Genomic DNA, 27,810 nt, shown 5'->3' on the forward strand with positions numbered 1-27,810 from the left:
TGGACTCTGCTGGGAGGGTTAATTTACTGTAGAGTGAGGGTTTTTGCTGCTTTCTCAAGTGCAGGATTCTCCACTCAGCCTGAGTTCACACTCATTCTCTGTTTGTCAGCAGTGGAAATAGGAACCATGTAAGGCACAGACCACATGAACTGGGCATGAAGTGAACCAGAGCTTTGCCCATGGGTCTGCTAGCTTGCTTTAGAAAAAGAGGAACTGCCTTGCTATTTGTCAAAGTGAAGAAGCTCTAGATCTTCCCTTCCTTGCTCTGATACAGGTAGAGGTAAAACACAGGTAGAGAGTTAGCTCTTTTTACTTAGTATTAATTGACTAAAAATTGGGAAGCAGAAGCCCCCTGTGAGGACAATTCTTGCAGTTATGCTTTTTCCATGAAATTCACTATTAAATCCATTTACTGATAGCATCTTGACAATACATTTTCCTCAGGCTTCTCTGGGCTTGAATGAAGTTACTTGGCCTTCTCAAAACCCTGTGCTTCTGGATCATGTCATGAGTATTTGCACATCCTTAAGTGGACATGGGCATGTTTTATGCTGTCATTTTTATTTTTTAGACTCTTGTTGAAACATTTGAAAAAATTGGGACCACCAACATTGCAGATCTTATTGCTGGACTCCTCACCATTTTTGTCTGCATGGTAGTTAAAGAAATAAACGATCGGTTCAAACACAAGATACCTATACCCATACCAATAGAAGTCATTGTGGTAAGCAAAGGGGCATAACAAAAGCTGGGATGGGTCTAGCTACAGGAAGACAGGAACTCTTTTTAAGTCTTAAAATTGTTGTTTTATTTTGTTACAGACAATAGTAGCCACTGGTATTTCATATGCTGCCGACTTGGAAAAAAAATACAATGCAGGCATTGTTAAGAGCATTCCAAGAGGGTGAGTGTCTTTGTTTTGTGGGGAAAAAGGTATTATTTTAATTGGCTAAAAATGACTGTAGTAAGAGAAAATGCATAAAAGAAACATTGAGAGCTGTAACCTGAGTTTAGAACTCAGATCTGGAAATTTTCTGAGGTTTACTTCTGGCTCTATCAGTTATGCCACCTGAATGTGTTCCCTAGCTTTCCTTCTGTAAAATGGGCTTAGGAATGTCCATCTAATTCATGAAGTCCAACTGAAAATTAATTGCTTCCTGCTCATGAAGTGACTATAGGACTATAGAAAATGGTTTTTAAAAATAACAATTTTTAATAAAGAAATTTAGATTTAATTTCTCTAATCCTGAGTTATCCCACGGCGGTTCATATTCATGCTGCTACTGTTGTCCCAATCAATTTTGTCACTTCCATACTCATAGAAGCAAGGATGTTGAAGATTACACTTGTAGAGACTTCCACTTGAAAGATTCAGAGCACTCACAGTAGTAACCTTCACATTCCATTTAGTATTCAGGGCTTAATTAATTAAAATTTGTGGAAACACAGTAGGGGATAAGATGCTTCTGAGATCTTACTGAAGAAGTATGTTAACAATAGTATGCAGTGGCATTAACATATTTATGTAATTCATCATACTATTCAATACATTCTTTATTTGATGCTTCAAAAAAATGTAGTTTTTCACTTTGCTATCATAAGGCCAAATCTCAGTCATGCTGAGAACAATGGGAACTTTGTTGCTGACTAATAGCATCAGGATTTGGGCTGGGGTGAGCTAGATAAGCGTGTTCTGTATGTCAATGGGCTGTTTCCACCTTTTTATTAACTTGAAACATTACACTTCATATTATAAGCAACCTGTATGCCTCTGCCTCAAACTCCTTGACAGTTCTGGTAAGAATAGAATTCAATCAAAGTTGGTAACACCAATGTATTTTCTAAATGCTAGATTTTTGCCTCCTGAGCCTCCAAATGTCAGCCTGTTTTCCCAGATGATTGCAGCCTCCTTTTCCATTGCTATTGTTGCTTATGCTATTGCCGTGTCTGTGGGGAAGGTATATGCAACCAAGTATGACTATGCTATTGATGGAAACCAGGTATGTATAACCAAAATAGTTTATAAACATAGTAATTTTAATGTATTGATTTTACTTAATGTAAATTTACATTAATTAATTTTAATTGATGTCAAACATGCTGACTTATGTAGCCAAATGAAAGAAACACTATTCACACACATTTTTGAGACAAGCACTGAAGTCTGACAGGAGAAATACTTTCAACTCTTGAAAAAAAATTAGCTGAAATGGTCACATAGAGATGAGCCTGATCCAGCTTCAGTATGGGCTTTTCACACAATTTCATTCCTTGTGTATTGGTTTAGTTACTGCAGTAGCTCTGAAAGGGCTGAGCACTGTATAGGGGGAATTTTCTGGTGATGTCAAGCTGACATGGCCTAGCAACCTACTTTCCATTTCCACTTGTAAAGCATATTTTGAGGTGGGCTGCTTGGGCAGATGAAGGCAATGTCAAGCTAAGAAGTTGCTCTGGACAGCTTTATTTGGGCTTAGTCTTCATGCAGGATTTGAATCAGCTGAACTTTACATTTAATAAATTATTGTGCTTCTCAGTATGACACCAGTTACATCAATATAACTACACTTGTAACCTGACAGATCAGCCCTGCAGCTTCACACAAGTTAGTGCCTACCAGCATGTGAAAGTGCTGGAGTAGCTGTGTACACTAAATGGCTGAACTGCTTTAAGCATTGGTTTCTAGGGGCACAGAGCTAGAATGTGACATGAGCTGTGCATCACAAGCTCCTACAGGATTCCTGCATTTGTTCAATGTCTTCGCCAGGAGTTATGTTGCTTGCCCATGGTGTGGAATTAAAATGTCAGAAAGCTTCCTCATCCTGCGTCTGTGCTAATTTTTAATTTTATCCTTTGAGCATATAAGAAAATGCCCTCACTACAACAAATAGATGAGTATTTTGTTTAATGAATCCTTTATTTTAGCACTAACGGATTACATAAAGTTTGACTTTAGAGACACTGTTTTGCTGTATATAAGAAAATTATGCTTCTGTTTGTCACTTTACAATTCTTAAAGGTCATATCTGGTAACACTTGGTCTTAAAGTTGACCAAAATGCACCAACTTTTCAGTTTAGTAAATCTCAAAGAATAATACATAATCCTAGAAGTGCTGTTTATGCTGTTCTCTTGTTGAATATGTTGTTCTGCCAGCAGTGGTGTGCTTCAAAGATACTGATTAAATACTGTAGTAGAAGAATTAGTTTATAAAAGCAGAATGCCTTCCTTTCAGTACTATGTTGTGAATTTTACATGTAGCAAAAGTTAAATGCAGCCCAGGATGATGGGCAAATAGTTTAGTTGATCTGGAGAAGGTAAAAAAACATCATAAGAGCAGATAGTAAAATATTTTTGAAGGACAGGTCGATACTATTATCTAGCAGTGTCTATATTGTCTTCATAGATCCAGATCATTAACACCTAAGAACACTAGGAACTATACCTCCAATATTTTCTCACCGATCATAGTGGTTACATGGGAATAGGCATGAATCGTTTAGGTCCGTGTTTTCTCTTATGGTTGGAGCCAAATGAAAACTTACAGGAAATTTAATCTTGTATAAAAGAAGGGAGACAGCCAGAATAAAATCTTAAATTATATTTTAAAAAGTTTGCTGTGAGTGAAAAGCTCTTGTGCCTGTGTCAGCTTGGTGAAAGCAATGTTTCTGTCAATTATATGGGGTTGGTTGCAGACAGCTCCCAAATTCTTTATTTCCCAGGAGAGGAATGGCCCAGATCCCAGGACAAAGCTCCCAGGGTCCTTGTCACTTGAGCAGAACAACTAGCGTCAGTAGGTGCCAGCATCTGTGTCCCTGGGGCAAATCTATGAGAATGCTGCCTGAGACTCAGCATGAGTTCATTGGGATGCTTAGAGTGAAAAACTTCTGACTTAGCAAACTAGAATTTCAGAGAAATTGTGTGTTATTGCAAAGTTCCTTAAGTTCTACTAATAATACAATGCTTTGCATTAGTTAAAGTCTTGTCTAAACTCAGACTATTGTACTGAGTTTAGTACAATAAACTTGTTTAGCTTGTGATACCTGGGAGTTAAATTTATTCTAGCACCCGTTTCTTGATGCAATTATTCCAGTGTAATTCTTAGAAAAGTTAGGTTTGGTAACCTTGATGGAAGTAAGCTTTAAACACCTTTGTACTCGGACAAGTATGTCCACTTCAGGGGGAGTACACCAACTTCTTTGTGTTGGTTTCCAAACAGAGGTAGCTGCACTGGCACAAGAGGCATTTGTGTAAACATTTAACAGCTGTTACTAGTTCATACTCTTCTTAATATTATTGTGCTACCTACTTTATCAACTGCTGCAGAAGATGTTGTCTTTCTCCATTGAAAAACTGTCTTCAGGCATCTTTATTTACAGCATTGTCCAACTATCTTTCAGGAATTTATTGCCTTTGGGTTCAGCAACATTTTTTCAGGTGCCTTTTCTTGTTTTGTTGCAACTACTGCTCTTTCACGGACTGCAGTCCAAGAAAGTACTGGTGGAAAGACTCAGGTAATGACCTCTTCCTACTAGTACTGTGCAGAGGTAAATGTAATTTTGTGTAGTGCACACATTTCACCGTGAGATGAAAATAGTCCTAAAATGATTTCATTGCTGTCACATGGAAAGCCACGGCTGTCTTAGCAGCTGGGCTCTAGTAGTGAATAATTTTTGTAGCTCTGCCAGAAGAGGGCAATCAAGTTTTACATAGCATGAGGCATCTTAGAGGTCAGAAATCTTTTAACTCTAGTTCCCCAGAATTTAATTTGCAATGAAAGAACTGAGTAGGATGTGGGAGGAAATCTCTCCCAGCTGGCCATGATATCTTTAAGCTCCCATGTGCTGTTCTGAGCAGCTCTGCCATTTGCCATTCACCATCAGCCATGGAACATCTTCATCATGTTTAGTAAACTACTTTGTTCTACCAAACCATAGCTGTGTGGTTCTTAACAGTGAAAAACTACAGGTTATCCAGCAGCTCCTTTTCCAGCTTACACAGACTGCTCCATTCATCTGTCTTTGTAACATAACCCCTCAAGAGCTACTACCTTGTGTTTGTTTAGACTTCCTGCTTAATTGAATTCCCTCTGTGTTAGCTGAAGTGCATAATGGTTGCCCACATATGCCTAAACACAATGACACTTTGGCAGGTCTCCCTGTTCCTAAAGAAATGTAATGTGCAACTGTTTGTACTTTTTTCTTTGTAATCCTAGAAGCAGATGATAGAATCATAGTAAGTTAATTTCCTATAAACACTGTTCTTTGCAGGTTGCTGGTATAATCTCAGCTGGGATCGTTTTGATTTCTATTGTTGCCCTGGGGAAATTGCTAGAGCCCTTACAAAAGGTACTGTACTCTTCTGCAGCACAGCCACATCAGATCCAAATGTTCAACTATGATGGGCAAGATTAATATCCCTCTTTAAACTGTGGTATCTAATTCCAGACAGGGCTGTGGTTTATAGTGTGTCACATTGAGCACTCAATATGTATCTTTGCTTCTGAACACCACTTTTTCATTATTTTTCTTCACAGTCTGTGTTGGCAGCTGTAGTCATAGCTAACTTGAAAGGGATGTTCATGCAAGTGTTTGATGTTCCCCGTCTATGGAGACAGAATAAAGTGGATGCTGTAAGTAACCTAATTTTTTTTCCTCCTGAATGTTTTTGACCGCTTTTGGGGTTTTTTTTTACCTTTTAATGTCATCCAAGTTTCTCTTAACTACCACATAAGTAGGATTTTGAGGAGTTAACATCAGAAAACTTTTATGTGTATCCTCAAAATGCAAATGCCATGAGGTCAGTAAAAAATTCCCCATTTTTAGGTCAGTATTCTGCTAATCTTCTTTATTTCCCAAGCCATGCTGCATGGGTGCCAGTCAGGGTATTTGTGTGTATTGATAACTCCTTCATAGCCATTTCCATAGTATACAGCAATCTTGTGTTGATACGGCTTGAAAAGCAGATGGCCTGCTGCCACCTTTACCATTCTGATTTTATCTTTTGCACTGTTAAATGAGTCAGAGACCTTTCCTTCATTCATGTGCATATATTTCTGTTGTTACCACGTGAACATCCCATTTGCCTGAATAATCCCAGATAGTTCTCAGAAAAAATGGGGTTTTTTTTGTTGTGGTAAGACTAATCCAAACTAGGATGTGGATTCATTTGGCACACTAAGAGATGTATGAAGAGACTTTTCTTATGAACCACTCTAACCATATCTCAGGGTACTTGCTCACATTTCACATTGTGTATTCTGTGGAAAAGACCTTCACCATGGCTCTTAGGGCAGGAAAAGATTGCATGAAAGACATTTTTCCCATTACTGTGCTTAGATTTTCCAGTTAGTGTTATTGGGCAGACAGATCTCAGATATTTTAGTCAATCATTTACTGATTTATAGATAAAAGATCCCACTGACTTCAGTGAAAAATGCAAGCACTCAGCTTTTAAAAAAATTTGAGTCTACTGCATGAGCAGTGATGTAGGAAGGAGCTGAGGAGTGCACTTCAACTGTTCTGCTTGAATATTCAGTGGAGATCTTAGAGAAGTGCCATCAACCTGTTAATATGAAATACTTCTCTTTGCAACAGTTCTTTCTGATTCTTAAATGTCACTGAGGAATCCCCTTCCTTCCCTGTCTGCATGTGGAGCACCTTACAGTATTTTTCATCTTGGTAAAATAAAACTCTTTCCAAATTTAAGAAAGATTAACCAAGATTGCCATCATTAAGTAAATGCAATGTTTAACTATATCTCCTTCAATTTAACCAAAGGAATCGGATCCTTTAAAAATATTGTTATGTTGAAAACCCCCTTATTTCCTAAAAAGCTAACTAAGCCTAATAAGATAATGATGGATAAAAGCATCTTGGAGGAAGAAGAAGACTTTTGTATGGAAGTCAGCAGATTTCTAGTGTGCTACAATCAGCTCCAAAGTTAAAATATGCTTCTCATGTTATCTGGTCTAGTGTTTCTTTAGCATGACCAGGAGTCATATGTTAAAATGAAAATACTTTACATTTGTTATTTCTTCTCCAGATGATCTGGGTTTTTACATGTATAGCATCCATCATTCTGGGACTTGATTTGGGATTACTTGCTGGCCTTTTGTTTGGATTGCTGACAGTTGTGCTGAGAGTTCAGTTGTAAGTAATACAGTATCAGAAATAATTCTTAGTTTTATATTAAGAAAAAGGAAGATAATATGCTGAAATGCAAGATGGTTTGTGGCAGAATATCTGCTTGAGTTTACAAAAATTTTGAAATGAAAAAATCTGTTTCTTTTAGAACAAGACACTCTTTCTGTGGTATAATTTAATTACACTGATAAAAGAGAAGCTGCATTATTTGATCAGTATTTCATATCATGTTGGCCACCCTGGTGGTGCTTAGCCATATGTTTTATATGCACCCACACATCTGAGTTCTGAAAAGGGACAGGAACGTTCTAGATCAAATATAAACAGATGTATGGCTTTTGTAGTGAATTGATCGTTACAGTAACTCTCAGCAGGTAATACTACTACAGCATGTTGCACATGCCAATAACCTTTTCACTTATTGCTTATACAAGACTGATTGTGTGGCTATAAAAGAAGAGCAAGAGAAAGCATGAGAATAAGAAAAAAATATTGTGCTTCTGGCTGATTTTTTGCTTCTTAAAGAATGTATGGGAGTGGATTGGTGAGAAAAGGTGGATTTGAAGAACCTTATATTCAGTTATCTTGTTATTTTTCATTGACCTTTTATCTGAAAATACAACATAACTCCTTTCCTTCAGCTTGGAGTTCAGAGAGCATGGTGTAACTAGCATTACCAAGGTACAGTTGCACTGTCAGCAAATGCATAAAAATAAAGCCTTGTAAAAATTGTTGCACAATAGTAGATTATAAAAAAATAAAATTTGAAGAGCCTCAAAAAACAATTCCCAATTTCAACTCAGATAATGTTACCAAAATATAAGGGGGAGATGGGGTCTTACGAACTTCAAAACTATTTGCTTTGGCTGTTAAATATATATCTGAAGACTGCAAAATATTTTGGCTTTGTTATTGACTAAAATAAAAATTTAAAAGGTTGGACAAAAAGATTTACATAATCTGAAAATAATGTAAATGCATTTCAGTTCAAGTGAAAAAAAGCCATCAATTTTTTTTCTCAGTGTAAAAAAAATTGGTTTTTTTAAATTTCAAGTGAACTAATCTGCTTTTAAAATATTCTTCTGGTTTGGGAAATCAACTGAACAAGTTGTTCACTCATCTCTTAAATCAGAATGGTGCATTAAGTAGGCTGAGATCAAAGTACCTTGTTTTTATAAAGGCCTGTTCACTACAGTGACACAAAATAGCTTCAACACTTTTGCAGGTCTGTTAGTTTGGCATTAGAAAGCAGACGACAAGGAGTCAAAGCCACTTTGTATGCAGCAATCTCTTAAATTCTGTGAGTGCCCATATATGACATTTACCTTCACTGTCTATTTCTGGTAGTCCTTCATGGGGAGGCTTTGGAAACATTCCTGGCACAGACATCTACAAGAAGGTCAAGGACTACAAAAATGTAAGTTGTGGCTGAATTGTTTTCCTTGAGTCTGCCCATCAGTGTAAGAAAAGGTGATGCCTTGCATATTGTACACAACTTGAATTTGGAAGTGAGGTGCTCAAAGATAACAAATTTCAGAACCATCTTCATCCAGATGGTTGGTTCATCTTGCATGCTGGGGTTGTAAACTTCTAAAAACAGAATCCCCTCAATCATCAACAAATCCATGCAATTTTTTTTAAATTGAATATGTTAAAATAGCTAAACTGCTTCTTATTGTCAAATATGGTTATTGCTGTTTAACCTTAAATTTTTTGGCAACAGGTTATAGAACCAGAAGGTGTGAAGATTCTCAAGTTTTCAAGTCCAATTTTTTATGCTAACATTGATGGACTGAAAAGCAGCCTCAAATCCACTGTAAGTGATAAGTTATGGGTTTGGAAGCTTCTTAACTGTCCTTGAGATTTCCGCAGAATTATACTGAGTTAAGTTAAATAATTTTGGTCTGTTTTCTGTAGGTGGGATTTGATGCAGTCAAGGTATATAATAAGAGACTCAAAGCACTGAGGAAAATACAAAAACTAATCAAGAAGGGAAAATTGAAAGCTACTAAGGTAGGCCTTTTTAAAATTATTTACGTCTATTCTTTCTCAAAGGGTTACTGTTGGAGCTTTTTAGTTAAGGTTTAATTATTAATTACTCTGTACTCATCTTTAAAATAGAGATGAAAAGCATGACTTCCTACATGGCAGTACAGTTTATAAGTAGCATACAGAATTTATAATACAACTTAATTTACAGTTTTAATCACCTAGACCCTAACTTTTAGCTTAGAGTTTCTAACTACCTGGACCCCATGCAGATCAGATGAGATCTTAATACATGGTTTAATGTATCAATATAACAATCATAATCTAGATATAAAAATGATATTAAATAAGTTGAGTCACCAATACTCAGAGAAAACAAAAGACAGTGCAGCCATCCCTGGCCCCTGGGCGTGTCTCACTGTTAGCAGCAATTTTGGTTCAAATTTCCCACACAGGACTTGCCATAGACAGTGCTCTCTCTGTGGCAAGTCCTGTGTTTCACTTCCCTTTTCTCTGATGGGGTCACCAACTATACCTGGTTGCCCACGTGCCTGGGACCTTCCAGGCCAGCAAGGAAGGGAGAGACCAGCTTGGTGCCCAGGAGCCTTGAGGCTGGTAGAGAGAGGAAGAAGAAATCGGTTTGGTGTGTCTGATTGGTTCACAGGACCTTCAGGGTGGAAGGACTTTTTCAGAGGGAAAAGGGAACAAATACATGACCTGCTCAGCCACAGAGAATGGCTCCTTGCCATATAAAATGGCATTAGTTATGCTAACCACAGTACCAGGACTGGGAGCAGGGGATACTGTTCACAAGTGTCTGTCTTGCCAATTCCTTCAACAGAAGGTACCACAGGGGGGTATTTTCTGTAACTCCCAGACTTTCCCCATGATTAAATTCTATGTCCCATATATTATCTGTGCATTAGAATGGCATCATCAGTGAGCCTGGTATTAATAATGAAGCTTTTGAGACTGATGAGGAACCTGAAGACAACCAGGATCCTCAAGTTCCCACCAAAGAAGTAGAGATCCAGGTGGACTGGAATTCAGAACTCCCAGTCAAAGTAAACATCCCCAAGGTGCCCATCCACAGTCTCATTCTTGATTTTGGAGCAGTAACCTTCTTGGATATTGTAGCTGTGAGATCAATAAAAACGGTAAGGGCATTTTTTTCTGATGTTCTATGAAAATGAAACTAGTCAGTAGTACATAAATCAAGAGCTGTTAGTCAAGTTAATTTCTGAGTTTTAAAAAAGTATGTTGTTGAAAAATACCATGAAAATATAAATATGAAAAATACCAGCAAGAAGTAGAATATTAGTGGTGTGTGTATTTTAAGTGGGGAAAAATGCATTAAAAGAACAATATGAAGGGTTCATAGTCAAGTACTCAAAATAATTAACTGCAAAATGTGGTCCCCTTATATGCATATGTTATGAAATATTCTAGTTATATATTTTCTTTCCACATGCCTCCTGCTTTATTCTGGGCACAGGATGATGCTCACTCAACACAGAGGTAGTAAAACTTTCATATTACCATCCCAGTTCAGTTTTAGATTTATTTATTAATTCCTTAATTTATTAATTCATTTTAATTATGAAGGAAGAATGATTAATTTCTTTATAGTATTTTCTGTGGCTAGTATCAAGTGCTTCATCAACATTCATTAATTAATCTTCAAACTCATAGTACATAATAAGGAGATTATATTTCTTCTTAGGAAGAAGGAAATGAGGTGTAAAGATTAAGGCCAAGTATTTCCATTATTTTTTGGTGCCCAGTTACAAGTGTGTAGGACCAAATTGTTCAGTCTTCATTTTTTTCTGATATTTTGTATGCTCAGATGAATGCTTTCACTAACTTAATTTTGCAGTTGGGACTACTTAACCTATCTGTAAAACCAGATCTTTACCATGACTCAAGTTTATCAAGTAACAGAAACAGAATCCTCTGAAAACACTAATCTTAGAGACTGGCCTGCCACCAGGGAGCCAGGGTAGATTTCAGTCTCCTGCCTTTTACCAAAGTGAAGTACAGGAGCAGTGTGTGCCTTGCATCAGCCTCCTGCCCAGGTACATGGGAGTATGGGGTTCACTGACATCATGACACTGACTGTCTCCATGTGTAGCTTTCTCATCCAAGGACAGGTCCATCTGTGCGCTGCATGAGGGAAAAATCTGTGTAAAAATACCTGCATGTGCCAGTGAATGAGTGTATCATATCACACATACATGAGGGAAATAAAGCTCACTCAGGCCCGCGTGGTCTCTCTTGGAGAGATGATTATTCTCATTTTGAGGACAGAATGACAACCAGCAGCAATGCTTGTGCATGTAAAATGGGTAGTTCCACTTATATAGCTGAAGATATGCCACTTCAGCACCAGGTACTTGACTAGTGGATCTTTAAATATAGCAAACTATAGCAGTACATTAATTATGATGAATAAACAAAATGTACTATGTGGAATGAAGACAATCAGAAAAAAATGAAGTGTATGAGTCTATACATTACACAGACCTACAGACATATATGTATTTTCTCCTTACAGGTTTTATTTATTGATGTCCTTGTTGCAAACTTTTTTTTTTTTTTTTAGATAATTAAAGAGTTTGAGAGAATTGATGTGAGAGTATACTTTGCTTCATATCAAGGTAAATATCCAAGTATTTGTACTTTCACTCATGCAAAAAATAAAATGAAGGTGAGAAGGGATCTCTAGATGTGTCTGTGTAGCATGCACACTAGTAAATATGTGAACTGTAACACTGACTCCATTGGGAAACAAAAAATGGTGGGGTGCAAAGGAAATATGGAAAGTAAAAGTCAAAACTGAACTATAATTGAAGGATTCATTTGGCTGTTCACTTGATTTCTGACAGTTGCAACCATGTATTTTAACTTTTATTTCTTAAATACTTCATATTGTATAAACCTGTTATGACTTTCTTTTATTCAGACAACCTTATATCTCAGCTGGAACGGGGTGCCTTTTTTGATGACACTGTCAGAAAAGACATATTTTTCTTGACTGTCCATGATGCTGTGCTCTACATAAGGAATCAAATGACATACAGTGACAACCAGGATCCCATATTTGAGAAGGTAAGGATATCCAGCAGTACATTCCCATTCCTTCCATCATATAGCACTCATTCTTGAAATTTCTGTGCCACATTTGAAAACTAGACCTAGAATTGTAGTACAAAAAAAGTGGGAGTGTAGTAAATTGGGCAGCTTCTGTAGTACATGAGTATTTTTGTAGATTAAAGGAAGGGTCTGTCAGCTCCAGGAGCTTGTTAGTGAAAAGAACATGAGAAACAGCACATATGGAAAACAGTTCATCCTAAGACACATTTTCTAATTTCTGACTACTGGCATCTTAAGAACCTCATCAGCTGGAGGTTTCATTTGGAGCATTGTATTTAATTGCTACAGATGGAGTTTTCTTCAATGTGTCTGTAAGACTTCTTTTGGAACCTGTGACACTATCCTGTGGAGATGGGTTGTCTCATGTTCAATTATATGACAAATATTTCCTGCTTGGTTTGGGCCTGCTGGACTTCTGGGTTGTTAGCTGTAATGAATAATCATTCCCTTCTCCCTTTCCCAACGCTCCATAGACTTCTGATCAAAGCCATAGTCTCACTCTGCTTGGCATGGATGTGTACAGAATTCACATTTGTGTTAATTCCTGCTGCCTTCTCTGTGCATTTCATCATTGTATTCTGTGTTTTTTTCAGATACCCAGAATAATCTGTAGCATTTAGAGATTTGCAATGCTCTGTAGCATTTAAAAGGCCCTCTTTAGGAAAATGGTCATAAAATGTCCTCCTTTCTTTTCTCCACAATTCCTTTCCTAGCAATTACTATTACAGTATTATGAATAAATAGCAATTAAAATTAATATTACTGATAATTAACTGGGCTAGGACTCTTATTTTTATAACTTTTCCATACTAATTTTTATGCCAGACGTTAACATTTTTGTAATGCTATACGTCAGTTTAAAGATAGATTTTATTATTTTTACAAAGCCACAACTACTCATGTAAGCAGAGACAGGCCCAAAGGCTCTGCAATTTATCAGTTCCTCTCAGCTGAAGTAAATCATCATCATCTTTGCCAAGAAACAGTAAACAACAGACTTTTCTAAGCTGTGGAAGTTATTTTAAGGTACTTTAGAGTAAAAAAAATAAATTTCAATTATATGGGCAACATGTAACTCATCATGTTTCTTAATTTCTTTCTACCAAGATTTCACTCATGCAGGAGTCTAAAGAACCCATAGAGTTCACAGAAGCCAGCCAGCCTGATGATGAACTTGATGTTCAGGAAGAGGTATGCACTTTAGAACTGAATGTGTCTATCCCTCTGCCTGTAGCCTTGAGTCATGCTGTGAGAGTGTGGCCCTCACCAGGTACCTTCTCCATAAATGCACACCCTCTCTGGATACTGAATGGCAGTGCTACGTGGAGGAAGTCACATTTTTCTTGAGATTATAGTAGATTATATCTGCTTAATTATCTCCTCATCTCTGTTGCTTTAGGATTACTTTTGCCTTACACAGGCTTATAAACAGATCTAAACACAAGCTGGGTGCCTAAAAGAAGACTTTGTAAGGCTTGAGGCACCAGAGACCAAAACGATAATCAACCTTCTGCTTTCATTCCTCCTTTTAACACAGCAGACATCTTCTTGCACAACTTGTACAGTTTACTGAAGTTGCTTTCTTTGTACTTTCACTGAGGTTTTAGTTTACACAAACATGTAATTTTCCCAGATGGTGTATACTGAGAACTAACCACGGCCTGTTTCTCTCCACCTTTCAAAACCCATTTCTCTAGGCTATGCGCCGACTTGCCTCCTGAAGGACTGCTGGCACTGTCCTGCCTGTGAGCACACAGCAATATCCATGCACCAGTACTATCCACACCAGCATTTTCTGCTATGAAACCAATCTTTGCACTTGAAGAAAACCCTGATTGTTTGTCTGAATGATACAGATCTCTATAACTCCAAATTTTAGCTAGCATTATCCCAGAAATATTCTGGACCTTGATTCTGCAAGCACTTTCTGCTATGATATGTATTAATAAAAAAGAAAATCAGAAGACTATTGTGAAAGATGTACTTAGTTTTGAGACTAGTCAGGCAGAAGTTGCACTACACTTTTATCAGTGTGTACAGGATGAAAAGCTGCTCTGTGGTCTGCCCAGGAGAATGGAAGAGACCAAAATTTTCAGATGTCAAGCCTTTTGTTCAATATTTATACAAAGCCTAGTGGAAGGGCTGGAGTTCTAGCTGGCCAAGGCTTTGAATTCTAGAGCATTACTATGGTAGTATGTGCTGACAAGCCTCAAAAAATGTATCATGATTATTTTTTTCAAGCAATTCCTTGAATTGCTGCAGGTAGTTAAATCACTGAGGTGGCAGGTGAAACTGTCACGTGAACAGGAAACAGCACTGAACTACAGTAATATTTCAAATAGGAAAAGTTTCTAAAGACCCGTGGACATGGGTTCATTAGTTCTGTACTAATCCCATTGTAGCAAGTCTTGCACTACTATTAATGATTGTCCCTTAAATGAAGGACAGACAGAAGATTATTTTGGCTAGGTTACATAATCTTCATCAAGAGGCAGATCATAAGATAAATTAAGGAAAACCTTAGTCCCTGAAATCTGTAAACAGGCTGATACTGAGTGTAAGCAAGAAAGTCAGAATGTGACCTACTATTGACATTTGGTTTTTTTAAAATGGAATATAGGTGTATTTTTTGTTTAATGAATAGTTATATTTTTATAGAGATTTTTTTCTTTTAATAATCTACATCAAACTGCTGCTGCTGCTGTTCTTTTACATATGAAAGTTCACAATGCACAAGTGCAATAATTTACAAAAGATAAAGATTTGAGCAGCAAAATTTTAATCCTTAACTAATGTTCTTAGTTTTCATGAAGAAGAAATGTATTTTGATGGAAAACAGACTGCTACCTTAATTTTTTTAGCATTACATTATTTTTAAATGGGAAAAAACCCTGCATTGTAAGGAAACAGATAAAAACTGAAGTGTAAGAAATGTCCAGAAGTGTAAGAAATGTCCAGGTATAAAATGCCTTTAAGTTCAACAATGTGGAAAATTACCTTCAGTATATTTAATTCTCCTTACTTGATTACATCAGAGAAATTTTCTCACATTACACTGCACAGAGGTTTCTGCTGCAGGTAGTAGTGGAAAAGCTAAGCACTAAATAAATATTCTGGCTTCAGGACCTAAGTGAACTCTGTTAACATCTGTGAAAAAAAATCCTATAAACTTTGGCCAGTTGGACAGTATCTTACACAACAGGTAACAGCCCCAAACTAAAATGTGTATTCTCTTGTTAAGGCACTGACTTCAGCCTTCACAACAGTGAAGTTTCTCAGTACAGGCACTTGAACTTAGGAGATGTTGGTGCTCCAGTCCAAGCCAGCAAACAGCAGGATTCTCACAATGGACATGGGCCTTTTGTCCATGGGGTGGGCATCTCCACCATCTGAGAATGGGGCAAGGGTTCAAGAGGCAAATCACACCACTCTGCCCCTCTTCAGATGGAACCATTCATTTCTGGTGGCACTGATGCTTCAGCCCAGCCTGTCATTTGACAATTCATGCTTTTAACTCTACCTGTCCTCCTCCTGTCCCCTTGCCAGCCTCTCACAGGGGGTTGGCACTCCAGCCCACCTTACTGGCCTCAGGTCCCCATCAGGCCATGGCCCAGCTCCTGTTACCCCGACTGCTGGAACAGCTGCCAGTGCACAAGCCAGTAACAGGTTTTTTAGATGCACATTTTAAGTAAAAAGTAAAATAATCTACCTGGCAAGTGAGCTTTCAGCTAATTGTTGTGCAGGGCACACTCTAGAGAAAAGTTGGTAAAAAAATGGTAGCGGTGATTTTTTTTTCCCTCAAGGCAACATCTGCACTGTGAAGTTTGAGTACAGATTCTTACTTGACAGATATGTCATTACATTATTTTTGAATTTTCTCTAGTTCTTGTCTGTACAGGTATTTAAAAAGCAATTAAATACTCAACAATTGTCTTCCAGTTCTTTTCCAAATATGACATCTGATCTGGGATTGTGATAAAATGATAAAATGCACTTATTCTTGGCCTGTGTATTTCTTCCAGGCATGGTTGTTCTTAATTTAACAGGCATAAAATATTAAACTTTTTCTGAAAAACAGCATTTCTCTCAAAGCCTACAGTGGCATAGAAGAGTAAGAGGTAGTATACAGAATGCATCCAAATGCCTTTCTCACTGGTTAAGTGCTTAATTTTCCATGTATCCATCAAAATTAAGGATATCAAAATACTGGATTTTGCAATGAAGCTAAAATTCTCTACAGTTTTTTACTAAATAAAATATCTTTAAGTAGATGTGCTTATCTTTTTCCAGTAGGATGAAGAAGTGGTATTTTTGTATGCATTTTGAGTATTCCTGTTCTGTCGTTGCATGTCAAATATCAAATTTGGAGATGTATTTTAAGTTTTTTTACACTTTTAAAAAGCTGCATTTGAAAAGTAATTGTACCCATTAACTAGAAAATAAAGTTGTGCACACTGAAAATGTGCTCCTTGTGTCTGTATGTTTGGGGGTTTTTAAGTCTTCTCTTTGTGAATTCCTATTATGGGGAGATAAGGCATATTATGAAGGGATCAGTGTCACTCTTCCCTTGGGTCTGTTTTGAGGATCAACAAAGACAAAAGGGAAAACCTGTTCCCTCTGCCTTGTTCGGGTAAGACAAGAAATGTTAGACTTTAATGGTAGCTTTTAAATGTTAAGGCTGTAAAGATAATGAGAGACATTGTCTGTAGGGGCGCAAGATCCCAACCCGGGAGGCTTTTAGTGAGACAATCACCAATGTGAAGTGCATGGAGTAGAGTTACCTTCAGGGCTGGGGAAGGACAGCTCGAGGCCATTTTCTACTTAAAACCTACGACTTCGTTGTATTTTCTTTCTTTCTTCAGTGCTATTCTTCACCATCGCACTGAATTACACAAGAATTACAAAATGCTAAATTTAACATCAAGTCCTCTCCTGGCTAGTGAACTCTGTTGCTGTGAAGCTTCCGAGTGCTCTGGAGATCCACGGTTCCACCACTGGCACAGCGTGTCAGCAATCGGCCCGTTCCGTGCTGCAGCTGAAGCCTGACCAGCAGCAGCCGAGAGCGCGCCGCGGCCTCACATCGCCCCGGTGCCTGAAGCCTGCACCGCGCAGCCGGCCGGCGGGGCCTCCGCGGCTCCTGAACTCAGAGACCCCGATCGTGTTTCCACTCCATCCTTCCCCCAAAACCCAGGGGGCGGCCTCCTAGTCCCAGCGGGCGGCGGCTCCGCACGCCGGGCCCGCTCTGCTCCCGCTCCGCCGGCCCGGAGCGCCGCGCCCCGCCCGCGCCGCCGCCGCTTCCGGCCGCGCCCTTCCGCTCCCACAGCGCCCCGCGCCGCATCATGGACCACAATGGTGAGCAGGGGGAGGCCGGGGGCCCGCCCGTGCCCGGCCCGCCGGGCCTGGGCCCGCCGCCGGACCGGGAGCGGCCGAGCGGGGCCGGCGGGCGCGGGGCGGCGCGGCGGCGGCGGCGGCGGGCCCGGCCCGGCCCCGGGAGCGCCGGCGGGGCTCGGGTGCGCCGCGGGGCCTGCTCCCCGCCCGGGCAGGCCCCGGAGCCGCCCTCGGCCCCGCGCTGCCCCCGCCCCGAGGGCGCTCGGCCGGGCGGAGGGGCCGCTGCCGGCGGGGCGGGCCGGGCTCGGGTGTCCGGGGTGTCCGGGCCCGGCGGCCCCGGATGCGGCCCGTGAGGTGCCGGGGGTGGGAGAGACGCGCGTGTGCCCGCCGCGTTCCCCCGCATCGGTGTCCATAATTTCCTGATTCCGTGTTTGTGGCCCGAGAGGAAACTTCCTCCTGTGCTTAAATTCGGTTTCGTGGTTTAAATGTCGTTTGCCGGTGAGCGCGCTGGCGTGGCTGTGCTCCTTTGCTGGTTAATGCGCTGGCGCAGCGCAGGGAATATATGAATGGACGTGGGCTTCGTGCTACGGTGGTTTTGGAGGTTTTTTCCTTTCCCTTACAAAACATTGCGTTATGACTCTTACCTGTGAAGTATTTGAGCTGTATTTGTGAATTTTAATAAAGCTAGAAATGCAAAAATAAAGCATAAGTTGATGAAGGTGACATTTCAGTAGGCTGCATCACCTCTAATTAGAGCTTCTTTAAGTAGTCTCAACAAGTTTGGTATGTTTCTTGTAGTTTTTTCTGGACATTATCCCGCAAATTGTGCTCCTGCAGACTGGAATTTATTATCCTTCCGTGAAGCATGAGTGACTAATAAACCTGCTAGGTTGGGTTAGTTAAGCAGCTAACTCATGTAAACATTCCTGGCTTGAAAGGATATAAGGAGGAAAAGTGGCAGAACTTATTGACAGTTCACTGGATTAACTAATAAATAGGTTTTTGATTTTTAAAATTCTTTTTAGTTATCCTTGTTTACAAATGGACTGAGTTGCTGCAGAGACTCTGTGGTTTATGGTGCTGTGGTTTTGTGTATTCTGGTAGAAAACAGAATTTCCCAACATGTGGAAAACAAGTGGCTTTACCTCTGATGCCTTGGTCAAGCACTCCCTGGGGAGGCCTGATGACATAGTTCAGTGCTTGCAAGTTCATCTGAAAGAAATAACAAATGACCAGAAGTAAAAAGAAGTTTTATTGCTTTTGCCTTTTTGTGTATTGCCTTTTGGAGTGAAACCATAGTTCTAAGAGGAGTTTGGTCTCTCTGAGGAAGCTGAGGGCTTTTGGTTTGGAGGGACAGGACTGTCAGGGCAGTTTGGAACTGACACCTTTCCTGGCTTTGCTGGTAGCTGCTGAAAAACTGAGAGCAATCTCGTGTTTTCTTGTTTGTATTTTTTTTTTTCCTTCTACTTGTTGCATTGTTATGGTGCCACTCGTGGTGGTGGTTGTAGGCTTTGAGAGGCAGCAGTTGGTGAGGCATTGTGCAGAATTACACTAATGAGCCTAATTTCAGCATCCTGCACTGCAATCCTTTGGGGCCTCTGCAGCCATTCCAGGGCTGGAGTGCCCTACCCTGTGGAGCTGCAGGGCTGAAACTGCTCGGGGCTCTCCCCTTCCAGACTGAACGTGCCCTGCTGTGAAACACCTGTGGCATTTTCAGTTAAAATCCCAGTGAAGATTTGTGAAGGATGTAACTTCATTTTTGTAACTTCATTTTTGTATGAATGAGATGCTCTGGGTGGCTGCAGATAACTCGCTGGAGGTTGAGGGAGTTGTGCCTTCTCCTTGGTGTGGCTTGTTGCATTACCTGGTCTGTGCTGTCTCTTGGAGCCTGTACCTGCTGATGCATGTGTCAGGCTATTTCTTGCTTTGTTTGCCCTGGTACTTAGATGTAAATCTGGTTAAGGATAATTTTGTATATAGCCAGGAACAGTAATTCTTTGGTTAGGAAGCATGCAGCTACATATTCCTAAGTACCAGTACTTTTGTGATACTATATAATAAATTTCTAAGTGATATGTCAAGATGCTGAGTTAATATATGAACTACTTTCCTTCCTACTTTAATAAACAATATACATAAATTGTAAAAATTATCTTTTCATGTAAGAAATTCTGTGTAATCAAGGTGGTACAAAGAATTGACTCTCCAGTGCTCTTCACACTGTGAGAAGAGCTGTAAGGTTAATGGAAAAATGTGTGACTAGCTAGGTTATTTTAATAGCTTTATTTTTAAACTAGGTTTCCTAAATTCGTTGCTGGTCACAATGCAGTTTTTTTTTACGTGATTTCTGGAATAAATTGTCTGTGAAGATACCTATCTGTAGTGATTAAATTTTGATATGTTGTAGGAGTCTTAAGCAAGCTTTAAATATTATTTTTCTTAAAATATTTCTGTTAATATTTAGCCTCTTTAGAGACCATTAGATAAATTTTAAAAAACCTATACTTTTTAAAATTTTCTTTCACAGACAATGATTTGCAAGGAACAAATAGTTCAGGATCATTGGGTGGTCTTGATGTCCGTAGAAGAATCCCTATAAAGCTAATTTCAAAACAGACCAATAAAACCAAACCTGCACCTCGAACTCCAAGAAATATGAACAGGATGCCTGCGAAGACACAAGCTGGTGATGAAGGTAAATTCATATAAATTCCCTGTAGTAGGGAAATGTATTATTCTACAGCATTGTTTCAGACTTTTCTCAGAGACTTTAAGGGTCTGGGGTTCTGTCCAAACACAAACCAAGTTTCAAATCTCCAAGTACTGCTGCACTGTAGGGCTTCAGTAGTGCCCACTTCCAGAACAGGCTGTCTTACTACTTTGGTTCTACATTTCTGTAGAATGGGCTCAGCAGATTGGAAGTGCGGTGGCATTTTTTGGTGATTTCAGTAAAAATGACCCATGCTCTTAATAGCAGCTGGTGTCAATTACAAAAGTGTTGTGGTTGGCTCGTGTCTTTCTTCTCTTTCTCCTTTCCACAGAAGAATTTGATTATAACAAGGAGGAGCGATACGAATGTAAAGGAGGTGAAATGTTTGGCAGTCAAAGGAGATTTCCTGGACCCATTTTTTGGGATTATAAGGTAAAGTCATGGATCTCTACCATGCTGTAGATAGTCCTGGTAGATACTTTGTTAATTAAAAGGTTCTCAGTTATTTTTGTTTGACTAAAAATTACCTCCTCTGCTTTCTCCTGATGTGGCGTTCTTGCTTCCTTTTCAACCAATTCAGAAATAATGGGTATGTTGATGATAATTGAAATGGGGAGCTTTAGTGCTGTTGGGGTTTGTTTTCTCACCCCCTTCTCTGTCCTATCAGATAAACCTGCTGGGGGAAAAGGATGATACACCTGTCCATTTCTGTGATAAGTGTGGATTGCCCATCAAAATGTATGGACGCATGGTGAGTGAAATTGCCAGTGGAAGATTCAGCCATGGCTTCCCTTTAGATAAAATGAGGTTTTACTGTGTCTTTATGAGGCTTCTAGAGATTTCTGATTTCAATGGGCATCTGAATAAACGCAGAATAGTACCAGAAAGGACCTGGAGGCCTTCACTGCTCAAGTGTTTTTGTTCCATCTGTCTGACTGATTTTGCTTTACCCCCCCGATTCAGTAAAGTAAGCCTGAAAATGTTAGACAAAAAACAGAACACCATCACAACAGAAAAAACCTTCAGGTTCTGGGGTTTTGACCTTACACCACTTAGGTTTGAAAATAAGCTTTTTATCTCAGATGAAGACTTTCAGTGAAGTTGTAAAACACTGTTCACTTTTATGTACCTTTAAAAATCCCTGAGATTAATTTAGATTTATATGTGTGATGTAACAGGCTTCAGTTTCTGACTTAATGACAGTTAATGCTTTTAAAACTTTCCTTCCTTGCCAGCAGGACAAGTGTAATCAGATTGCATATGCAGCTTCTGTGAAAGTTCAGTGTTGGTAATAGTGCAAGACTCAAACTTCTGCCAATGCTTTTTACCAACACTTAACCCCAAACTACAGTATCCCAAAAAACCCCAAACTCAGTATAAACTGTTCTAGAAAGTTGCTGTGGAAGATACTGTAAATTGTTAACCACTGCTGTGCTTGTTCACCTCATAGGTAACTTAGTTACTTTAATATTATAAACTGTGTACTGGAGGGAGGAACTGTATTCTGCAGAATGGACATAGATATTTATACACCATGTCTTAACAGCAATTTTTTATTTCTAGATACCTTGCAAGCATGTTTTCTGCTATGACTGTGCTATACTACATGAGAAAAAGGGAGACAAGATGTGTCCAGGGTAAGTTATCTCAAGATTTGTTATTAAAGGAAATGTAAGAAAGTAACCTAAATATATTATTTCAGATACTCTATTAACACAACTCTTATGTACATTTAGCAGAGGCAGTAGAGTAGTCTGAACTTTCTAGTTCCTATTCCATATTTTGGGATTGTAAGAGATCAGTGTTTACTTTGTTGTTTTTGGATAGGTAAGCTGTTATTGCTGTAATTTGAAAAGGAATTAATGGCAGTTTGATTTACTTAGTGAAAATGACCCGTGTTATGTTTTAATGCACAGAAGAATTTGTTTGAGAGATGCTACTTAAAAATTCTACCTCATGACATTTTTATGTTCTTTCGTAGTTACATTTCTATATTTAAACTGTGTAAACTTCAAAATCATTGAAGTTTCTTTCATTGCTACAGTGGGGAAAAATTGTCAGTTCTAATTTGGCTAATTACATTCACAAGGAAGAATGAATGTTGAGCTCCCCGTGATGACAATAAATCAATATTCTCTTTTTATTTAGCTGTAACGAACCCGTGCAGCGAATTGAGCAGTGTGTACGAGGGTCTCTCTTCATGTGCAGCATTGTTCAAGGATGCAAGAGAACTTACCTGTCACAGAGGGACTTGCAAGCTCACATCAACCACCGTCACATGAGAGCTGGCAAGCCTGTTACTCGTCCTCCCATCGAACCCGTGCATCCTCCTATCGCCCCGCCGCCGGCCGAAATTCCCGAGCGTTTCATCATGCCCCCTGAGAAGCATCACATGAGCCACATTCCGCCAAAGCAGCACATCATGATGCCACCGCCTCCTCTGCAGCACGTGCCACACGAGCACTACAACCAGCCCCACGAAGACATCCGTGCTCCTCCCGCAGAGATGTCCATGGCTCCGCCGCCCCCCCGCCCCGTCGCTCAGGACACCTTCCGCATCTCCACCAGGAAACACAGCAACTTAATAACTGTCCCCATCCAGGATGATTCCAGCTCAGGCGCTCGAGAGCCGCCTCCGCCAGCGCCCGCACCTGCTCACCATCATCCCGAGTACCAGGGCCAGCCCGTGGTGTCGCACCCTCATCACATCATGCCTCCCCAGCAGCACTACGCGCCGCCCCCGCCGCCGCCTCCGCCCATCAGCCACCCGCTGCAGCACCCTCCGCAGGCGGCCGGCACGCCCCACATGGTGTACAGCCAGGCCCCGCCGCCCCCCATGACCTCTGCCCCGCCGCCCATAACCCCCCCGCCCGGACACATCATTGCCCAGATGCCCCCCTACATGAACCATCCTCCCCCGGGACCTCCCCCTCCGCAGCACGGGGGCCCGCCCGTCAATGTAAACGCTCCCCCTCCCCATCACTACAATCCCAACTCTTTGCCACAGTTCAGTGAAGATCAAGGAACTCTCAGTCCCCCTTTCACACAACCTGGGGGAATGAGTCCAGGGATATGGCCAGCTCCAAGGGGGCCGCCTCCACCTCCAAGGATGCAAGGGCCTCCTACTCAGGCCCCCCTTCCTGGACCACATCACCCTGATCAAGCCAGATACAGACCCTATTACCAATGATACAAGCAACTACATGAATAGAGAATGCCATGAAGAGGGTAAAACTAAATACAGAAGCCTTTTAATTAATCATTTTGGGGTTATTTTGTTGTGGTTTTTTAAGAATACTGTCATTTTGACTGTAAGACATTTTGAGGTTTGAATCTTAAAACGATTTTTAAGACTTGGCTGTAGGACTCTTAACTTCAAAATACTCTGTAGTGCTAAAATAAGTGGCTTAGTAGACCACAGTTGCATTTTAACAGAACTCCTGTTGCTAGTGTGGCTAAATTGTCCTAAGATGATCACTTGTAATATTATTTCCTGGAGAAGATGAACACGTGTTGTACCATTCTGAATATTGTTTTCGTTAAACCCAGTGTTTTTGTTAACCTGTGTACAATAATTAAATTGAAATATGGTTGTAAATGTGGTGAGTTTTTATATGAAGTTAACATACACATAGTTCTGGGACACCATTTCAACACATATACCTTCTAAACAGCAATGTAGTGAAATATTAAAGGAACTTTTAATATTTCTCCTACTGCTATTTACTGTTACTCATGAGGATTTCAGGCTGTAATTAATTCTTGGCACTAGAAATCAGACATGCAGAATTCTGCATTTACCACATTCCAGCTTTTCCATTTTTTTCTTTATGCATCAAAATGAATCTATCAAAGATAGAGCTTTGGGCATGACATGAAACCATGTATTGTGGGTTTTGGTTTTTTTTTTTTTGAGTTTTTGGAGTTTGTTTTAAAGCTAGTTTTGATTCAGAGGGTTCTGTTTACATGTAAGCTACTCAGTGGAGTTGAATTCAAACTACTGTGTTTACCTATGGCTGTGTTTGTGTGGAAGTGGCTGTGAACTGGCTTGCCATGTCCATGAAAAGCAGCTTCTTTTAGGCAGGGAAGCCACATTTGCCTCTCTTACTTTATGTAATGTGTACAGTAGGAGAACTTCCCATTTGGATAATATGAGAAAAGTGGTCTGAAATCCCATGTGTAGAAATAAAAAGGTACACATTATTTATCTGTTTTGGTTTTGTGATACGGGTTTAGCTGAACAGTCACTGATTAGGTGTTTTGCTTTTCTCAAAAACTAGCAATATAAATGCAGGCTTTTAGGTCTGTTTTTGTCCAATATTTTTGTTTTGTGAGAATACATTTAAAGAGAAACATAATATAAAATGAGAAGGTTCCTTTTTAGTGCAGCTGGTAGCAGAAGCAGACACTAACAAGACAGTACTGTCGGTTGGTTGGAGTGTTTATCTTTCAATTTCTTACCAGTATTTGCACTAAACCATTGTTTTTCCAAATGCCACATTTCTGGCAGTGGTGCTTTTAGATTAAGTCCTTTGGGATTTTTTTAAAGTTTGTAGTTTCCTACTGTTTTCAAATAATCTGAGCCATCTTAAAGTCTCAATGTTACTTTTTATTTTATAAAAATTATTTTCCAGATTCATAAATGTTAAATTTATGAAAGAGCTGTGACAGTGCAACATTCCAAATTTTGTATTTTTATGTCTAAACTTCACATTTTTAATTGGTAGAGCAAGGGCTCTTTAGATTTATTCTGTTCTTGACTGCCATTGATTTCCTTGTGACCACGGCCAAATCTTTTAGACTGCCTTTCAAGTAAATACTTCTTTAGAGACAGGATACAAATAAATTCTGGGGTATGCAAATGGCTAGTAAGTGTCAACTGCTTGAGAATCTGCTTAGCTGTAACATACTTCTTTCTAAGAGAGAGTTATTTGGTTTGGTTGCTCTGAAAACGAAGTAATTTTAAATAAAATACAGTGGTGAAGAAAAAGAGGCTGATTGTGATAGTGTGCTATGAGATGGGCTGGTTGAAAATTTACTGTTTCTGTGCACGTGAAGGCAAAAATGGCTCTGCCAGCACTCTTTTCTTTCAGTAACTAACAAACACACGAGGAACTTTTGAGGACCCTTTCTGTCACTGTGAAGTTGACTGGGAGGAGGCACATTTATGTTACAGCACGTGACTTCATCTGCGGGGAAAGCTGCGTGTCGCATTCTTGTCTTTCATCTGTGAGGAAAGCTGCGTGTCAGATCCTTGTCCTTCATCTGCGAAGAAACTGCGTGTCACATTCTTGTCCTTCATCTCTGAGGAAAGCTGCGTGTCAGATCCTTGTCCTTCATCTGCGAGGAAAGCTGCGTGTCACGTTCTTGTCCTTGGCCTCTGCCAAGCCGAGCTCAGGCCCAGCCCAGCTGCGTTGCAGGGACTCAGAGGGCTCCAGCTGCCAGCTCGCTGTGCTGGGACACGCGTGGTGTCCCAAGGGAGGGCTGTGTGTCCACCCCACCCCTGCTCTGGGTTTGGGAAAATCAGGCATTCTGGAATGAGCCACTACCCACAGTCACAGGTGATGAAGAAATGAGGCAACTCTTTCCACCCTGCTGTGTTTTTGAAGTAAGTCAGGTTGCAAGCTTCTGCTTTGTGTTCTCGCATCTCTTGACCCAGATGAAGAGTTCAAAATAGTTATGTGTCCAAAGCTATTGAAGTTACTGTTAAAGTGCTTTCCTGAAAATGCTGAGGCAGATGAATTGATTAGGGGAAAACAGCAGTTTTTGCTCTATCAAGAAGCAGTGGAGATGAATGTATCTCTATCATTGTCACTGTAGACAGTGCATGAGAATTTTTTTCCTCTATATTTGAAACAAAGGTGACATATGTCATAGGGACAATGATGTATTACCCAAAAAATCAGTGGGATCCCTTGAGCTGGTTAATGACCATGGACCAAAAGTCTGTGATAGAGAACTTAGCTGAAAAGTCATGCTATGTAGGCAGGTCTTGGACTTGAGTCAAATTTCTATGTTGTCTTGTAAGAGGAAGACTTAAATATATTTTTTAAATTATTAAATCTGGATTAGATTATATATAAAAATCTATTACCTATGTAACTAAGGGCACCGTTGATGTTTCCATATTTACAAAGTTTAAAAATGCTTCCTCTGCTTTAAACCCTGTCTTAACTGTCTTTTCAATTAGTTTATGGGTTTTGTGTATGTTTTATGGTATTTTTTCCCTTGATTTGTTGGTTGGGTTGGTTTTTTTATAAGTACTTGATCATTTTACTGAGAGGTTACAAAATTCATGTGTTGTATTTAATTGTGTAATTGACAGAGTTAGAAATGGTGAGATGTGATTTCTTTGGATTCTTTCTTACTGTAAAGACAAACATTTGAATTTGATTAATTATGTTTATTTTTAATAAATATCCTTGTCTGTGGCAGTGATCTCCTTCCCGAAGCATTGCCAAGCAGATCTCAGGCTTTAAAGAGAACTCTGACATTTAAATCTGTCAGCCATTGCAGGTTGCTCTAACAATGTCACATAAGCAATGACAGAGAGTTTGAGATGGTTTGTGTTCACCATGGAATGAAAGGGCATCAGCAGATGGCCTGAAAACATCTGTGCTTTAGATGCTTGTCTCCTTACACTTTATCCTTGATTCTATCTCTAACTTTGCTTAAAGAGTTGCCTGCAGCCATGCATACTTTATAACCAGGGGACCAATTGTGAGAACTATACTTTCTGTTTGTGGTAGGGTTTTTTTAATGCTGTTAACTTAACCCATATTTTAACTTTCCATTTAATTGTTTCCATTTCTTTTCACTTCCTGCTCTCAAAGACTGTCAAAAACTGATTGTTACAAACTGAAATGGAAGTAACTCTACTATTACCTAACTCCACTTTTGAATTTGCACACATAGCAAGGGAGAAAACTGTCTTCCCCTTAGTGGAGGTCAGGTGTGGAAGTCAGGTGTTCTCAAAAACACATTTGTGGATATGCTTTCCCTGCGGATCAAGTCTGAGAACACCCCTATCTTCTTAGACTGTTTTCTGCTCTGTAAAACTTGTGTCTGATTTTGAGTTGTTTCTCTCTGTGTGCATTGCTGGGCTGCTGACAAAAGCAGGCTCAGGTTCACAGCAGAAGGTCCTGTCAAACCTGGCAAACTGGAGGAGCACTGTGGATTGGAGCTGCAATGGAATATTGAATGTATGGGAAATAAGTTTGAAGTTTTTGTATGTATGACACAGAGTCCAGTACAGCAGAGAAATGCTGTAGTGCAAGGTTTGGATTCATTTTCATCCTGATTAGATTTCTAAAGTAAATATGAGCATTATACAAGTTGTATTTCCCTTTGTATTTATTTTATAGTGTTAAAAACAATTCTTAGCAATTCATAAATCATCTTGATACAGTAATTGTCCCTTCACAATTGTGAGGTTTTGAGCTTTTGTGTTCAGATGTATTATACTCACACTGGTGATTCACACTGTCCA

The 27,810-nt window shown here is 39.7% G+C and overlaps 2 protein-coding genes across 9 annotated transcripts in view; both read left to right on the forward strand.

Moving 5' to 3' along the window:
• The window catches only part of SLC26A4 (solute carrier family 26 member 4), a 24,531-nt gene extending 7,787 nt beyond the window's left edge, over positions 1 to 16,744 (forward strand). For 4 of the 6 annotated variants that reach the window (XM_064422027.1, XM_064422026.1, XM_064422025.1 and 1 more), the window contains 15 exons: positions 572 to 724; positions 822 to 904; positions 1,853 to 2,000; positions 4,397 to 4,510; positions 5,267 to 5,344; positions 5,533 to 5,628; positions 7,041 to 7,147; positions 8,489 to 8,558; positions 8,865 to 8,957; positions 9,059 to 9,154; positions 10,057 to 10,287; positions 11,733 to 11,787; positions 12,093 to 12,238; positions 13,391 to 13,474; positions 13,981 to 16,744. In XM_064422027.1, the coding sequence (XP_064278097.1) occupies positions 572 to 724; positions 822 to 904; positions 1,853 to 2,000; positions 4,397 to 4,510; positions 5,267 to 5,344; positions 5,533 to 5,628; positions 7,041 to 7,147; positions 8,489 to 8,558; positions 8,865 to 8,957; positions 9,059 to 9,154; positions 10,057 to 10,287; positions 11,733 to 11,787; positions 12,093 to 12,238; positions 13,391 to 13,474; positions 13,981 to 14,004 (1,578 nt within the window). In that variant the 3' untranslated portion in view covers positions 14,005 to 16,744. Of the gene's footprint in view, positions 1 to 571; positions 725 to 821; positions 905 to 1,852; positions 2,001 to 4,396; positions 4,511 to 5,266; positions 5,345 to 5,532; positions 5,629 to 7,040; positions 7,148 to 8,488; positions 8,559 to 8,864; positions 8,958 to 9,058; positions 9,155 to 10,056; positions 10,288 to 10,625; positions 10,649 to 11,006; positions 11,206 to 11,732; positions 11,788 to 12,092; positions 12,239 to 13,390; positions 13,475 to 13,980 lie in introns of those variants that run through there. The other 2 variants (XR_010363448.1, XR_010363449.1) reach the window with 2 other exon arrangements.
• An 807-nt stretch (positions 16,745 to 17,551) lies between these two features.
• On the forward strand, positions 17,552 to 23,919 carry CBLL1 (Cbl proto-oncogene like 1). 3 transcript variants are annotated; one of them, XM_064422037.1, is made up of 6 exons: positions 17,552 to 17,635; positions 20,139 to 20,306; positions 20,653 to 20,753; positions 20,989 to 21,072; positions 21,885 to 21,958; positions 22,470 to 23,919. In XM_064422037.1, exons 1-6 carry the CDS (start codon positions 17,623 to 17,625, stop codon positions 23,509 to 23,511), a joined length of 1,482 nt encoding a protein of 493 aa, XP_064278107.1. In that variant the 5' UTR covers positions 17,552 to 17,622; the 3' UTR covers positions 23,512 to 23,919. The 3 variants fall into 3 exon arrangements, with proteins under 3 accessions (XP_064278107.1, XP_064278109.1, XP_064278108.1); XM_064422039.1 differs by having other exon boundaries at positions 20,656 to 20,753; XM_064422038.1 differs by lacking the exon at positions 17,552 to 17,635 and adding an exon at positions 17,972 to 18,109.
• Positions 23,920 to 27,810: the final 3,891 nt, after the last annotated feature.

This window comes from Passer domesticus, chromosome 5 (assembly GCF_036417665.1).
Source record: "Passer domesticus isolate bPasDom1 chromosome 5, bPasDom1.hap1, whole genome shotgun sequence".
NCBI classification, from domain to species: Eukaryota; Metazoa; Chordata; class Aves; order Passeriformes; family Passeridae; genus Passer; species Passer domesticus.

Bases quoted from the DNA above. Each gene is read 5' to 3' on its own strand.
- CBLL1 (XM_064422037.1), top strand. The intron at 20,307-20,652 runs GTAAATTCATAT...TCCTTTCCACAG, and splicing joins GACACAAGCTGGTGATGAAG to AAGAATTTGATTATAACAAG. The intron at 21,959-22,469 runs GTAAGTTATCTC...CTTTTTATTTAG, and splicing joins GGAGACAAGATGTGTCCAGG to CTGTAACGAACCCGTGCAGC.